Source organism: Rhineura floridana, chromosome 1 (assembly GCF_030035675.1).
Source record: "Rhineura floridana isolate rRhiFlo1 chromosome 1, rRhiFlo1.hap2, whole genome shotgun sequence".
NCBI classification, from domain to species: domain Eukaryota; kingdom Metazoa; phylum Chordata; class Lepidosauria; order Squamata; family Rhineuridae; genus Rhineura; species Rhineura floridana.
This window is the reverse complement of record NC_084480.1, coordinates 142,076,431-142,092,319: the sequence shown is the minus strand read 5'-3', so window position 1 is coordinate 142,092,319 and position 15,889 is coordinate 142,076,431. Positions and strand designations below refer to the sequence as shown.

The window sequence follows — 15,889 nt, the reverse complement described above, 5'->3', positions numbered from 1 at the left end:
ATCATGGCTATTAGAAGTCAGAATCACAGAGTTGGAAGGGGCCTGTAAGGCCATCGACTCCAACCCTCTGCTCATCGCAGGTATCCACATCAAAGCATTCCCGACAGGTGGCTGTACAGCTGCCTCTTGAATGCCTCCAGTGTTGGAGAGCCAATCACCTCCCTAGGTCATTGGTTCCATTAATGGATCTTTTCATCAATGTGCCCAATCCTTTTATTTTACCCCCATCACAGCTAGTGACTATCAACACACAATTCCATAGTTTTTCATGATCTACACAATCAAAGTCTTTGCTGTAATCTATGAAGCACAGGGTGATTTTCTTCTAAAATTCCTTGGTCCGTCCCATTATCCAACATATGTTTGCAATATGATCTCTTGTACCTCTTCCTTTCTAAATCCGGCTTGGACATCTGGCATTTCTTACTCCATATATGGTAAGAGTCTTTGCTGTAGAATCTTGAGCATTACTTTACTTGCATGGGATATTAAGGCAATAGCTCGATAATTACTGCATTCTCTGGGATCCCCGTTCTTTGGAATTGGGATGCATATCGAACGCTTCTAGTCTGTGGACCATTGTTTTGTTTTCCATATTTGTTGACAAGATTTTGCCAAAATTTGGACAGATTCAGTCTCAGTAACTTGTAGCAACTCTGTTGGTATGCCATCTATTCCTGGTGATTTGTTTCTTCTAAGTATTTTAAGAACAGCTTTCACCTCACATTCTAAAATTTCTGGTTCTTCATCATACGGTTCCTCCATGAATGAATCTGTCGTCCTTGCATCTCTTATATATAGTTCTTCAGTGTATTGCTTCCATCTTCCTTTTATTGCATCTCGGTCAATAAGTGTGTTCCCCTGTTGATTATTCAACATCCCTACTTTTGGTTGAAATTTCCCTTGCATTTCTCTAATTTTTTGGAATAGGGCTCTTGTTCTGCCTTTTTTGTTGTCCTCTTCTATTTCTATACAATAACTATTGTAATAGTTTTCTTTGTCCCTACGTACTAGTCACTGTATTATTGCATTTAGGGTTCTGACCATGTTTGTGTCTCCTTTTGCTTTTGCTTTTCTCCTCTCTTTAACCTTTAAGAGTTTCTTCAGTCATCCATTGAGGTCTTTCTCTCTTTTTAATTAGAGGTATTGTCTTTTTGCATTCTTTCCTGATAATGTCTCTGACTTCACTCCATAGTTCTTCTGGTTCTCTATCAACTAAGTTTAAAGCCTCAAATCTGTTCCTTATTTGATCTTTATATTTTTCTGGGGTGTTATTTAAATTGTATTTTGGCATTTTGATTGCTTTGTTGTTCTTCTTTAGCTTTACTCTGATTTTTGATATTATCAGTTCATGGTCTGTACTGCAGTCTGCTCCTGGTCTTGTTTTCACAGAAAATATGGGACTTCTCCATCTTCTGCTAACAATTATATAATCAATTTGATTCTTATATTGACCATTTGGTGATGCCCACGTGTACAGTCATCTTTTCGGTTGCTCAAAAATGTGTTTGCAAGCAACAAATTATTGGCTTCACAGAATTCAGTGTCTTTCTCCTGCTTCATTTCTATCTCCTAAGGCCCATTTCCCCACAGTTTCTAGTTCTTCTCTGTTCCCTACTTTTGCATTCCAGTCCCCCATGATTATCAAAACATCTTGTTTTGGTGTGTGATCAATTTCTTCCTGTACTTCTGCATAAAATCTCTCCAATTCCTCTTCTTCTGCATTTGCCATTGGAGCATAGATTTAGATGATGGTTATGTTAATAGTTTTCCCGTTAAATCTCATCGATATCACTTGCTCAGACCTTGCATTGTAGCTCCTAATTGCTTTTGCTACATCACTTCTCGCTATTAAAGCAACCCCGTTTCTTCTTAATTTCTCATTTCCAGCATAAAATATGTTGTAGTTGCCTGATTGAAAATGTCCCATTCCTGCCCATTTTAATTCACTCACACCAACTTTTGTAATGTTGATGCATTCCATATCTTCCTTGACAATTTCTAACTTTCCCTGGTTCATGCTTCTCACATTCCATGTTCCTATTGTGTACATCATACAACTCCAGACTCTCCTTTCGCATCTGTGCACATCAGCCTCTGGGCTTCCTTTCGGCTTTGACCCAGTTGCGTCATTAGTCACAGAGCTACTCTTACTTGTGTTCTTCCCCAGTAGGTCGGTGAGTGCCTTCTGACCTGGGGGTCTCATCTTCCAGCACTATCTTGTGTTGCATTCTGGATACTGTGTTCACAGAGTTTTTATGGTAAGAGGTATTCAGAGGTGGTTTACCATTGCCTTCCTCTGAGTCTGGATGCATCTTAGTCTGGTGTCTCAGCTTTGACCATTCCGCTGTGGGTGACCCTGCTAGGAGTCTAACCTCTAGACTGCTGACGGCATTGCTCTCAGCCCCCCCTCACCACATTAAGGTGTGCATCCTAGAGGAGGCATTATTATTATTACATGCTTTAATTCCACTCTCCTATCAAGGAACTCAGGGCAGGATCTCTTTCATCCCCCCCCATTTTTCATACTAAAAAAGAGAGAAAGATTGGCACATAGCTCCGTGGTACAGCGTGTGATGTGCAAGCTGAATATCTCAGGTTCAATCCCTGGCATCTCCATTTTAAAAGGATATTGAGTGGCAGGTCTGGGAAAGTTGTCTATTAGGATAGGCAGTACTGGTCAAGATGGGCTGATGGTCTCCCTCAGCACAAGACAGCTTCATATGTTCATATGACTAAACCAAGGTCACTGATGATTTCAATGCCTAGAAAGAGGATTTTGACCCAGGTCTGTCTGGCTTGAAGCCCAGACTACACAATACAAATGCAAGTAAATGGTGGCGTGTTTAGATGAGAAAAACCTGTTTCTGGGCCAGAGGTGGGTAGGAAACAACCCTTTCACTGTGTGCCTGCTCCTAATTTATTTATTCAGTTTACACAGTCTCCAATAAATAAACAAATATGGATGGCTTACAAAAATAAAGCAACACTATGTTTATATATGTTTATATGTTTTATATTTTTTATAGGTTCTTCATGATATGTAGTTATTTTCATCTGGAAGCTGCCTCAAGTTCCAGTTTGGAAAAAGGTCGGGGTATAAATAAAGATAATAATAATAATATTATAATAATAACACTAAAAAGGCAAGGTATCATCATTAAACCAACAAAAAAAGATGGCAAAGAAACTTTTGTTATGATGGAGACAGCATAAAACACAATAAAAAAAAACGGGTGAATAGAACGGTCTTCACCTAATGCTGAAATGAACCCTTCTCTTACAGCTTTTCTTCTTGGAGGGTTCTACATGCAAGAAAACATATTTGGAGAGTGGTTTGGAATGGGAAAAGTGCAGGAGAACAAGGATGAAGCCTCCACTTCTGCCTTCTGCTTCTTTGCCGCAGATTGCTCCCCAGAAGCAGATTTTCCTCATCTCAGCAGGTTGTCAACAGAAAACTGTTGCACATATTTGCATGTAATGTGCAGTTCTGGCTCAGCCCCAACACTCTTGTCTACTACATTACAATAGTGTCACATTGCTGTTTGTGACATAACAGTGACAGCAAAATGTTATTTCCTGGGCCGTACAAAAGGCAAGTTCCCTAGTCTCAGTACATTCCCCCACCCCTTCTTTGGAACTCTAAGATTACCTCCTGGAACTTCTCATTTGTGACCTCACGTGCACATACCCATCAGGAGGCCAAACCCTTACCCTCCAAGGAGCAATTCAAACACCAGTGGTACATGAAGGCAATTTACCGAGGTGCATCGGAGAACAGTGAACTGGAGAGTGTCTTCCGATTCCCTGTAAGATAAAAAAAGGCAGCTGTTTCCACGAGGCGAAAAATATCACCATCGCCCCAGGATAAAAGTGAAAACATCTTTTATCTTCTTAAGGCATACTATGAATTATTGACTTCATCAAATCCCATGGCTTTTAATAACACCTATATATGTGTTATAAAACACATGTGTTTTTAAATTGTTTTTAAATTTTTTAAAATTGTGTTTTTAAATTTGTATATTTGTTTTTATTGTTTTTAATTGCTGTAAACCACCCAGAGAGCTTCAGCTACGGGGCGGTATATAAATGGAACAAATAATAAATAATATATACACAGATGACTCCCAGGCTCAGCTTTCTCTCTGTCTCTATCTATAAACTGTCTCCCTCACTCCAGTCCTGCGTCTCCAACTGCCTCTCTGATATTTCTGGCTGGATGCTGCATAATAATCTCAATGACAATATGTCTTGGACTCTGCAAAGTGCTGCGCACACCTGTGGCGCTATCTAAAAAAATAACTTCCAGAGCAGCCTTTCCCAACCAGTGTGCCTCCAGATGTTGTTGGACCACAACTCCCATCTTTCCTGACCATTGGCAATGCTGGCTGAGGCTGATGGGAGTTGTGGTCCAACAACATCTGGAGGCACACTGGTTGGGAAAGGCTGTTCCAGAGAATATGACTAGGAAATGCCAGGGGCCACAGAGAAGCCTGGATCCTCCTTGGAATAACCTAACCCATTTTCATATCAACATTCTATGTTGTTTTAAGATAGGCCAAGATCTAAAGAACCGTGATGAAGCAAGTTCTGTACTGTTAATCCAATGGGGGCTTCAGACTTGGGGCTCTTCCAGACAACCTCTTTACTGAGCATTCATCCTGATCTGTCTTCACAAAGTTTGCATGAAAGTTATACAACACCTGCTGTTTATTGAGTATACATTCTGATGTATTTTCATTTAGGATATATGACATTGCATCAAGCTATTGTTATCCTACACTTTCAAGTGCATTTCCCTTACAGCAAAAAGTCCAGGGTTTTTTGGGTGGGGAGGGGGCTGGAAGCAGGTTTGTTGCACAAGAGTGCTACTTCCACTTTAATAGTGCCACCTAGATTTGCTGGTATATGACTCAATCCCACCTGCAGAACAGTGACAGTTTGAAGTTTTTCTTGAGTAGCACTACCCCCTGTGAAGCTACCCCTTGAGTAGCACTACCCCCTGTGCAGAGCTTGGAAAAGTTGCTTTTTTTGAACTACAACTCCCATCAGCCCCAGCCAGCATGGCCACTGGATTGGGCTGATGGGAGCTGTAGTTCAAAAAAGTAACTTTTCCAAGCTCTGCCCCTGTGAAACTCCTTCCTGTTACATATCAGACAGCACCATCTCTATTGTCTTTTCTGTGTCTTTTGAAGACTTTCCTCCTTCAACAAGCCTTCTGAGTGGAGACTTTTATCCCAGTTGGTATCAGCACTGGGTTTGAAATTGTTTTTATATATGTCATGGGTTTTAATTGTTTTATCTATGCAGTTGTTTTAGATATGCTTTTATTGTATTGTGAAATCACTTTGAGACATTTAATATGATGTTATTCATAAATGAAATGATTGATATTATTATCAACAACAATAATAAGCCAAATAGTCTCAAAAGCAGTTTGTGATCTGGCATGGCAGTCAACCGCACTATGAAAAAAGCTAAAGATATCCTAGCTCGCTTGCCCAAATCTCTACTGTGAACCTAAGCAGCTCTTTGGAGCCTGGCCACAACATTTTGCACTATAAGCATGCTTTCGTGTAGCACCTTAAAAGAGCGGCTGCTTGTTCCCCAGTAACGCCTTCAGCTGCTTCGTTGTTTATTGCAAGAATGTGATCCCCAGGCAGAAGCTTCCCGTCTGCAGTGCTGCCTGCAAAATGTCAGGGCCGTGTTAGGGGTGAATGGGCTTTCCAATTTACAAAATCAACTTAAATGACAAAAAGTTGGAGCCACACTTTGCATCTCTTACAATCTGGAAATGTAAACCAAAGTTACCAGAACAGCCTTAAGTGCCCCATCTAGACACTCCATACCACCCTTGTCAGCCTTCAGCTCCCCCCTGGAGGGGCACTCTGAGAACTTAAGGAAGGGGTGGTGGGTCGTCTTCTCCTCCTCCTCACCTGTTGTCACATTCTCTTGTTACAGATGCCACTTTATCCACTTTTTTGTTTGTTTGAGAACATAAGAGCCTTGCTACATCAGGCCAAAGGCACATCGAGTCCAGCATCTTGTTCTCACAGTGGCCAACCAGATGCCTATGGAAAGGCTGCTTGAGTGCAATAGCACTCTGTCCACTTGTGATTCTCAGCAATTGGTGTTCAGAGGCATACTGACTTCCACAGTGAAAGAAGAGCATAACCAACATGGCCAGTAGCCACTGATAACCTTATTCTTCGTTGTTTGCCTTCATCCTGGCAATTGTAAGGCAGGTGGACCAGATTTGGCTGAGGATCCTCCAGTTCAGGGTCAGCATAAGCAGTTGCCTTTGTTGTGGCAAAACCCACACCCCAGCAGTAGCCCCACTGGCAACCACCAGTCCCCTGTCTCTGCTGCTCTCCTCTCTCTTACTATTTCTGCCTGTTCACCTGTTGTTTCTAGGCAAGTGAGCAGTGAGAGGAGGAAGGAGAAGCAACAGCAACCTCTGATCACCTTTCCCTCTCCTTCTGGGCAGCTTGTGGACTGGGCCCAAAGGGAAAGGTCAAGTGAATGGGTACCTACAACAGCAGCAGGGGTGGAGAGCCTCCAGCCTGTGGGCTTCATTAGGCCTAACAGGCCTCCCCACTTGTCCTGCGAGGCTGATTGGGCGAAGCCATGCCCAACTGCTTTACACCTGATGCCATACATAATGTCAGGTGTGGGGCAGCTAAAGGTGTGGCTGGGCCAAAGGGACTTGCACAGCACTATGCAAGACCACCAAACATGGAGCTCCAACACCAACTGACAAGATCCAGCTCAAGGAGCTGAACCCATTCTAGGAGGAGGGCATTTTGTCCAACGCCTCTTGCAAAATTTGGAACCAGTACAGCCTACCATACAATAATCATACCACTGGGAGGATCAATATACATCAGTGGGTTGGCATAAAGCAGATTTGTAAGAAGTCCCAAGGACAAAGCTTTATATTCCTCTTCACTCCGCATCATAATTAAATGCCACTGACTATTACCATGGTTGGGTATCACAGTCGCCAACATGGAGAAAGGAAATGGGTTCCTACCTGCAGCAACCGAAGTGATAAGAAGGGGAAGATTTTGGGAAACTTCAAAGCCATAATGTCCAAGCAGCACATCTTTTTGGACATCTACTGTGAGTTTTACATGACTTGGAGATTGGCTAATGCCGTCTGATGTTCTGTCGCTCACTGATGCTCTCCCTCTGCACATTTAGAAAGCGAACACTTAAAAGCGTGACCCATAATGTCCAGTTACCTGAGATCTCAGCATCTGCCCCCAGACATATCCTTGTATTGACATAACCATATATTAGTAACGAAAGCAAGAAAGGGATTGGGGGCACCTTAAGGTCTAGCAAATTCATTCTAGCAAGTACTTTCATCCATTATCCAGTGCCTGAAATGTAAAGCCAAGGTCTGGTAAATGCTTTAAATAAAACTGAGTGTATCAACAAGGCACACCCATATTAGGAGGCTCATAGTTTCAGTCTGAATGGGAACCTAGCATGGTTGGGGCTCCGGATCAGGTGGAAAGCCTATGCGCATATAGCTGGATGTGGCACACATTGGCTCTCCTTGCTGACACTGAGGCTGGACTACAGGCAAGTTTTGTTTTTGCTCCACCTCTAGATGCACATTAATGAATGTTAATGTTCTCTCAGAATAGCTGGAACCCACTCATTTGAAAAATGGTTGGCAGGCAGCAGGGGGACATAGTTGAGAGAGGTGCTACTACAGGCAGCCAACAGATGTTAGAGGGCAGTCATTCAATGCCCTAGAAATTATGGGTGGATCCTGGTGACTGCCTGCGTTTGAGAGGATGGGGGAATAACAAAGGGCCCTCCATCCTGGTGTCTATTCCTGGGTATGTTATCCAACATGTTATTAACACACTAACAGGGCACGAGTGGTAGATTTATACTAGACCACCTACACCTCATTCTGCTTTATTAGCTGCTCTGTGATGCTTCCCCAATTTTACCATCTGGAGGGTGCCCTTGCACTATAGGGCAAAAAAAGAAGAAGAAGAAGAATCAGGATAGTCCTCCCACCCCACAAAAGAACAACTGGTGTATGAAAAGTTATAGGATTTCAGTAGGAAGCTACAAGGCATGCCCCAATTGGAAATGAAGCAGTGTGTCCGTGCTGAAACTTTTGCAGACCCAAACAGTATTGAAAGAAGGATCACGTATAACCACTCTGATACCATCATAAGCACATGTCATCATGACGGCACAATACAAATGACATGCAGAGCGGCACAACGAAAATACCTCCCCCACCCCAAACCAACCTTTTTTGGCCTGGGATGCAAATCTTCTGACTGTAAATTGGTTAACTGATTCAAATGTTGTATTTTTATTTTTACTGTATTGTATTTTTATACTGTTGTAAGCTACCCTAGGACCTTGTGGAGAAGGGTGGGTAAGAAATCCAATGAACAAATAATAAACACATCAACAACCACCTGTGGGCATTGGGGCACAGAATTTCTTTCTATTCCAGAATTTCTGTCTACTGTGGGAGGGCCCATTGGGTCCGTTTCTCCTTAGGGGAGCTGCATCAGGATGATGTCACAAAGGCCACTTCAGGGAAACAGTGTCAGCATGAAGTCATAGTGGGACAGCCTTTTTTTTCCCAGGCAGGCAGCCTCAGCCAGGGGGCACAAGGATGAGAGAGCCTCTAATAATTAGAGTCTAACTAAATTGGACAACAGCACGTGGACACAATGTCTCTCCCATTGGAATGGGCAGCAGCACGTGAGCAGAGAAGCAGCAAGCAAGGAGAGGAGATTTGGCAGGTGAGCCCTACAGCTATCACCAGGGATGTAGTCATCCAGGATCTCGGGGTGTATGTCTCCCCTTACTTTTTTGAGACCAGGGCCAACTGGGTCTGTATGTCTCCAGCATCCTATGAGCCAATCAGCATGAAAGGGGAGTGTGTTAGTCACTGAGAAGAAACTTCTAACAAGTTTCCTTGTCCTTCCCTGCTGATTGGAGCAAATCAGAGTGATACGAGGGGAGTCAGCCACTGAGAAGACTCTTTTCAGCAGCTAACACACACCCCTTTCATGCTGATTGGCTCCTAGCGATGTCTTTTGTTATGGGAGAAGGCATGTGTGGGAAGGACTGAGGAGTGTGGAGATTATGATGGAGAGCGAGCAAACAAGCACAGGGACGTGAATGTGCAGGGGCGTGGCATAGGGATGGATGAGATTTTCAATTCAGTTTGCATTTCAAGCAGAATTTATCAAATTTGCAATTTCCAAAACAACGTGAGAACTGAAACACAGCCATCCTTCGAAATTGGCATTTATTAGAATTTTGGGATGCAGTTCGCCAACTAAGCAACATTTACAAAAACGCATATATTAGGGGAAAGTGTGCATAAAAATGAATACATGAGTGAGAATAACATGCAAAAAGGCATGAAATGATGAGAAATGGCTTGCAAAAATGTGTACCTTTGTCAAACCTGCCTACAAAAATGTGTTTATTTGGAGAAATTCACACTAAAATGGTGGAGAATTTTCGTGAGGACTTTTTTAGAAAAAATTCAGATCTCCGTAGAAATGTAGAGAACTGAATTTAACATTGGAAAAATGAGAAACTGAGAGAACCGAAACAGACAGATGTTTCCATCCCTAGTGTGGCGTGACTGTCATGAAGGGACCCTGCACTTCTGAATTTGCCACTACACTCCCGGCTGTCACAGGACTTCGACTTACAGTGAGTATCCTGGGTGCCAGGGTGAGGGAGTGGCTGGCATCAAAAGAAGTAGAGATAATGGAAGAAGGCAGAGGACTGTTGGCGGCACTCCAGGTATAACAGGGTGACAAGTTGCAGAGCCTGCCAGCATAGCTGAAGTGGCAAATGGGCAGAAGAATAGCACGCACTGGCATGGGATCCTGGATACCCAGCTTTCACCGTGTGCCCCACAGAGGGCAAAAGAGGGGGGGGAGAGAAATCAGGAGGCAGCAGGTGGATGGTCAGTGGAGCCACTGCAGTCGGCAAGTGGGGTCTGAGTCTGTGATACAGCAGGTTTTCAACTTGGAGAGAAAGAGGATGTGTGAAAGAAAAAAGAGGGAGACTATCAGGGGGCATTTGGATGGAGTTGGAGAGAGGGAGGGGTATTTATTTGTTATTAAATTTGTATCCCACCCTACCTCCCAAAAGGAGCCCAGGGCAGCAAACAACAAGTTTAGTAGGGAGGGGTAGCTGTGATCACCCTGGACTTAGGAGTGTGCCACTCACCCCAAATCATGGGGCAGCTTGGGGAATGCCAGCTATGGAAGGCTGACCTTCAGAGCCATCGGCTGCTAGGAAAGGGAAAGGAACGGGGACAAAGGGAACATGCACAGACAAATAGACTGGGAGAAGATTAAAATAACATCATGATACCGAGATAAAACTAAGGAGGAAGGGCTCAGATGGAGAGACAACATGTAAAAGATGAGTGGGTTTGGAAAAGGGATGTGATTTGGGAAGGAGATGCTGGAGGGGGAAAAAAAATCTGCCAGGTGCACTCCACACAGAATTAACAGCGGACAGAAGTTCAAAGCAACAGTCCCCAATGGCAGGGATGGGGAATTTCAGGCCCAGACGCCAAATGTGGCCCTCTAGACCTCTCTATCTGGACCTTGGGACTCTCTCCAAGCTACACCCCCTTCCCCGGCCACACCCCTTCTCCCCAGGCCACGTCCCTCACTATTCCTGCTTGGCAACCTCCTTGAACGCTTTCGCCTGGCTAGAATGTGTCTTTGAACTTGGTTAATGCTTCTTGCTTGCCTAAGAGGAGGACAGAGAGGGATGTGTGAGCACATTAACATATGTTGCCCTGGCCACTTTTATTCCTGGTCCCATCCGCCACTGGCGTTTGGCCCTCAGAAGGTTGCCTAGATGGGATCGCAGCCCTGCGGCTGAAAAGGCTTTCCCACCTCTGCCCTATAATAATGGCATTCTCAGAGCTGTGGCACCATCAGGCAACGTCCTATGAGAGAAAGGTTTCTCTGTGTGTGTCATTTGCAGCAGCAGTTGGCTTAGCAGGGTGGTCAACTGCCATGACTCTCCCTCTCCCCCTCCCCTCAAGATTAAATTGCCTACATGGTTTTGCATTCCATCCTCATGGCAGGAAGCTATAAAGCAATTAGAGATGAAAGGATCTGTCAGTTTTGGCTTTCTCAGTTTCTCATTCTTCTAATTTTCTGCAGCAATGTGAGGTTTATTTTTTTTAAAATCATGAAAACTCTTCTAGTGTGCATTTCCCCTAGTAAACATATTTGTGTATGTAGTTTTGACAAATGTACCCATTTCTGCAAGCAATTTCTCCGAAAATAATGCACTTGTATGTTAGTGTTACTAACATATTCATTTTTATGGACCTTTCCCCTAATACATGTATTTTTGTAAACATTGGTTGGTTGGGAAACTGCATCGCAAAATTTGGATAAGTGCGAATTTGAAAGGATGGCTCTGTTTCAGGTCTCATATTGTTTCAGAAATAGCAAATGTGATAGATTTGCCTTTAAATGGGAATGGAATCTAATTCCTCCCCGTCCCTAGAATACTAAAACAACAACAAGAATGACAAAAAGAAATGCAGCTTGCTTTTCGTTTAGTTTTCCTTTTTCCATTTTAGTGACCCCAGTAACTAAAACTAAATGTACATCCCTAGCATGCATGAACACTTTGAACTAGGCTCAGAAATGAATAGGAAGCGAATACAGGCAAGCTAAAATTGATATTATATTCTCCCTGTGTTTCATCCGACCCCACCCCACAAGGAAGAGAAGAGCAAAACTTGGCAGTAGCTGCAGTCTCTGGATTGTCTCCAAGGGTAGCCCCCCCCAGCCCACTGCAGTAGTCTAAAAAGAGGTTGCCAGGGTATGTATGCTAGTTGCAAGGTGTGCCACAGGTAGGGATGTCAGAGAGTTCTGATGGCAATGAGAGGAGGAATTGCCAGTGTTAGCTTATTCGTCCCATGCCCAAAGTGGAAATCAATCCAGCGAATACAAACAGGATTCATTGTTGCTTTCAGTCTGCAAACAATATGTAATTGCTTATACGCCTCCCCCAATTTGCATTGCATTTCCTATGTACTGAAATGAATGGAGCAGAATAATGGAATGACAACATAATTTGCATAATTATATAAATTATGTAAGGTGTGCAATTTCACCATCACAAACAGCAAGACAAATGACACAGTTTTTGGGGGAAGACAAACCACAGTGGAATGGAAACAGAGCTGCATGCGACGAATACAGGACAGAACAGAAAACAATCCCTAGCCAGAGGGGATGGACTGCTATAGGAATATCAGCCAAAGTACTGGCCATAAGTATTCCTTGCCACAACTGCCACCTGATCCCCAAGCTGCAAGATGAGGTACTAGAGGAAACCTCTCCCCCAAACCATGCACCTATTAAACTAGGATGGCCCACATCTAACGAAAGCCCCAAGCATGTAATAACATTTCATTAACATACATACCTGGTGGAATGATCCCGTGACCGACGCAGCCATTTCGCTACCATCTGCTCTATCCTACGTGCTTTGCGTGTCTCCAGATCTTCCATTTACCTGGGGAAGAAAGATATCATTTTTCTTAAGTCTTTATTAGCTCACAAGGCTGGATTTGATTAGCTTCAAAAAAGATTGCTTCTGGATTCTTCAGAAAAGGAACCCCCACAGTTGCTTTCTGTTAGAGAATGTTCTATATACACAGGAAATGATTTTTAATTCTAAAAAAGACAGGTCACAGTTAGTAACAACTACTGTATATTACTATTTCTTAGTAAGAATACATGCTTCAGGCATTTCTCTGCAAGCATAAAAGCATAGATATGGGCAAGCAGATTTTAATTGTTGTAAACTGCCCAGAGAGCTTCGGCTACGGGGCGGTATATAAATGTAATAAATAAATAAATAAATAGATTGTTTTTTGGCCTCCTGGCAGTCGTGCAATGGGGTGCTGCAGGGTACCATCTTATCCCCAATGGTATTTAATATCTACATGAAGCTGCTGAGAGCGGTCATTAGGAGTTTCAGGGCATGGTGTCATCAGCATGCTAATGACACTCAGCTCTACTTCTCCATAACATCTGAATCAGGAGAGGCTGTGTGGGGCCTGGACGCAGTGGTAGGATGGATGAAGGAAAATGAGCTGAGCTTGGATCCTGGCAAGATGGAGGCACTGAGGGTGAGAGGTTCCCGTGTCTGAGAAATTGGTCCATTGCTTGCCCTGGATGGGATTTGCACTCTCCATGAAGGAGCAAGTATGCAGCCTGAGAGTGCTTCTGGACCCAGTTTTGCCACCCAGGGCCCAGGTAGTCTCAGTGGCTAGAAGTGCCCTTTATCAGCTGCACCTGGTGAAACAGCTGCAACCACTCCTGGTTTGGGGAGCTTAGCCACAGTAATTCAGGCACTGGTGACTTCAAGATTGAATTACTGCAATGCACTCTATGCGGAGCTGCCCTTGCATTTGCCTCAGAAATTGCAATAAGTGCACAGTGCTGCAGCCAGATTACTAAGGGGAGTGAGACCCTGTCAGCATATAACACCTCTGCTCAGAGATCTGCACTGGTTGCCAATTTGTTACCGGATCAAGTTCAAGGTATATAAAGCTCTAAGCTTGGGACCAGTTTATTTGCCTTACCCCATGTGTGCCCACTCAAGCACTTAGCTCTGCAGAACAGGCACTATTACAGGTGCCACACAATAATCATTCCGCATTTGTAAGAACTCATTCCTTTAGTGTGGCAGCACCTACTCTTTGGAACTCCCTGCCTATTGACACCAGGCAGGTGTCATCACTTTATTTCTTTTGGCACACACTTAAGAACATAAGAACATAAGAAGAGCCTGCTGGATCAGGCCAGTGGCCCATCTAGTCCAGCATCCTGTTCTCACAGTGGCCAACCAGGGGCCTGGGGGAAGCCCGCAAGCAGGACCCGAGTGCAAGAACACTCTCCCCTCCTGAGGCTTCCGGCAAGTGGTTTTCAGAAGCATGCTGCCTCTGACTAGGGTGGCAGAGCACAGCCATCACAGCTAGTAGCCATTGATAGCCCTGTCCTCCATGAATTGGTCTAATCTTCTTTTAAAGCCATCCAAGCTGGTGGCCATTACTGCATCTTGTGGGAGCAAATTCCATAGTTTAACTATGCGCTGAGTAAAGAAGTACTTCCTTTTGTCTGTCCTGAATCTTCCAACATTCAGCTTCTTTGAATGTCCACGAGTTCTAGTATTATGAGAGAGGGAGAAGAACTTTTCTCTATCCACTTTCTCAATGCCATGCATAATTTTATACACTTCTATCATGTCTCCTCTGACCCGCCTTTTCTCTAAACTAAAAAGCCCCAAATGCTGCAACCTTTCCTCGTAAGGGAGTCGCTCCATCCCCTTGATCATTCTGGTTGCCCTCTTCTGAACCTTTTCCAACTCTATAATATCCTTTTTGAGATGAGGCGACCAGAACTGTACACAGTATTCCAAATGCGGCCGCACCATAGATTTATACAACGGCATTATGATATCGGCTGTTTTATTTTCAATACCTTTCCTAATTATTGCTAGCATGGAATTTGCCTTTTTCACAGCTGCCGCACACTGGGTCGACATTTTCATCGTGCTGTCCACTACAACCCTGAGGTCTCTCTCCTGGTCGGTCACCGCCAGTTCAGACCCCATGAGCGTATATGTGAAATTAAGATTTTTTGCTCCAATATGCATAATTTTACACTTGTTTATATTGAATTGCATTTGCCATTTTTCTGCCCATTCACTCAGTTTGGAGAGGTCTTTTTGGAGCTCTTCGCAATCCCTTTTTGTTTTAACAACCCTGAACAATTTAGTGTCATCAGCAAACTTGGCCACTTCACATTTTTTGTTTAAGCAAGCCTATCCAGGCATGTAGATGTTGATCTGTTTTAATCTTTTAGTAGCTGTTTTAATTGATTTAAATGTGTTTTTCATTCCTGGGCAGAGAGAAAGCTACTTTCTTTTCCAAAAGGAAAACATTGTTAGAAATAATGATAACAATATCATTCTTTTTCAGGAGGAAAAAACTGAAATGGTAAAAGCAAAAGATAGCAGGAAAACAAACGAACAAGGAACAGAACCGCCAGCCAGTCAACGGAATGCAATCAACCCAGGACCAACAAGTGGATCCCATCCCTAGTTGCAATCCACCCTCTAACTCAAATTTGAATGTAGCGCTTTTGATCATGAATGACCTCCAGACAGGATTTTCTGCCCAGAAGGTTTCCCAGCCCATGAATCTCCCAGCCTCCAAACCAGGGGAAGGGGGAGCTCAGCACTTTCAAATGAAGCATCTGAACTGGCCCACACACAACCTCAAGCTGTTCAGTCTCCTGAGGTGGGAGAGTAATAGAGAAGACAAAGGTATTCTGAGGTCGCAGTGCATGGCAGAGTACTGACCCTTTAAATTCTCCACAACTTTGCTTGAGGGAAGGAGGACTGTGGCTTGGGTAACCAGCAGACCCTACCTGCATCTTTAAGAGCTCTGTTAAGCTGTGTCCATTACTGGATCAACACCTGCCTTCCCTAGAGCTCTCCCAGGTCCTATAGAACAGGGGTTGGGGAACCTGTGGTCCTCTAGATGTCACTGGCCTCCAACTCCCATCAGCCCCGGTCAACATGGCCAGTGGTCATGGATAACTAGAACTTTGGCCCAGCAACATCTGGAAGGCCCTAGGTTCCCCACCCTTGCTGTAGAACCTGATCCTTGCTCACCTGTCATCAGTTACCCAGAACGTGAAACCTTTGTTCCATTGCTGGGCAACTTCCACTCAAATTCAGTCCTTTCAAGTCCTTGCTTAGAGCCTGGTGCTCTGATAGTCTGGCTGGAACGGGACAGGCATGAGAATGGAAGAGTGAA

The 15,889-nt window shown here is 43.9% G+C and overlaps 1 protein-coding gene across 6 annotated transcripts in view; it reads right to left on the bottom strand.

Moving 5' to 3' along the window:
* The window catches only part of FRMPD1 (FERM and PDZ domain containing 1), a 100,382-nt gene that overhangs the window by 33,409 nt on the left and 51,084 nt on the right, over positions 1 to 15,889 (bottom strand). For 5 of the 6 annotated variants that reach the window (XM_061634449.1, XM_061634440.1, XM_061634471.1 and 2 more), the window contains exons 3-6: positions 12,484 to 12,573; positions 7,037 to 7,194; positions 5,587 to 5,689; positions 3,762 to 3,807 (exon numbers count right to left, since the gene is read on the bottom strand). In XM_061634449.1, the coding sequence (XP_061490433.1) occupies positions 3,762 to 3,807; positions 5,587 to 5,689; positions 7,037 to 7,194; positions 12,484 to 12,569 (393 nt within the window). In that variant the 5' untranslated portion in view covers positions 12,570 to 12,573. The remainder of the gene's footprint in view (positions 1 to 3,761; positions 3,808 to 5,586; positions 5,690 to 7,036; positions 7,195 to 12,483; positions 12,574 to 15,889) is intronic. The other variant, XM_061634477.1, reaches the window with a different exon arrangement.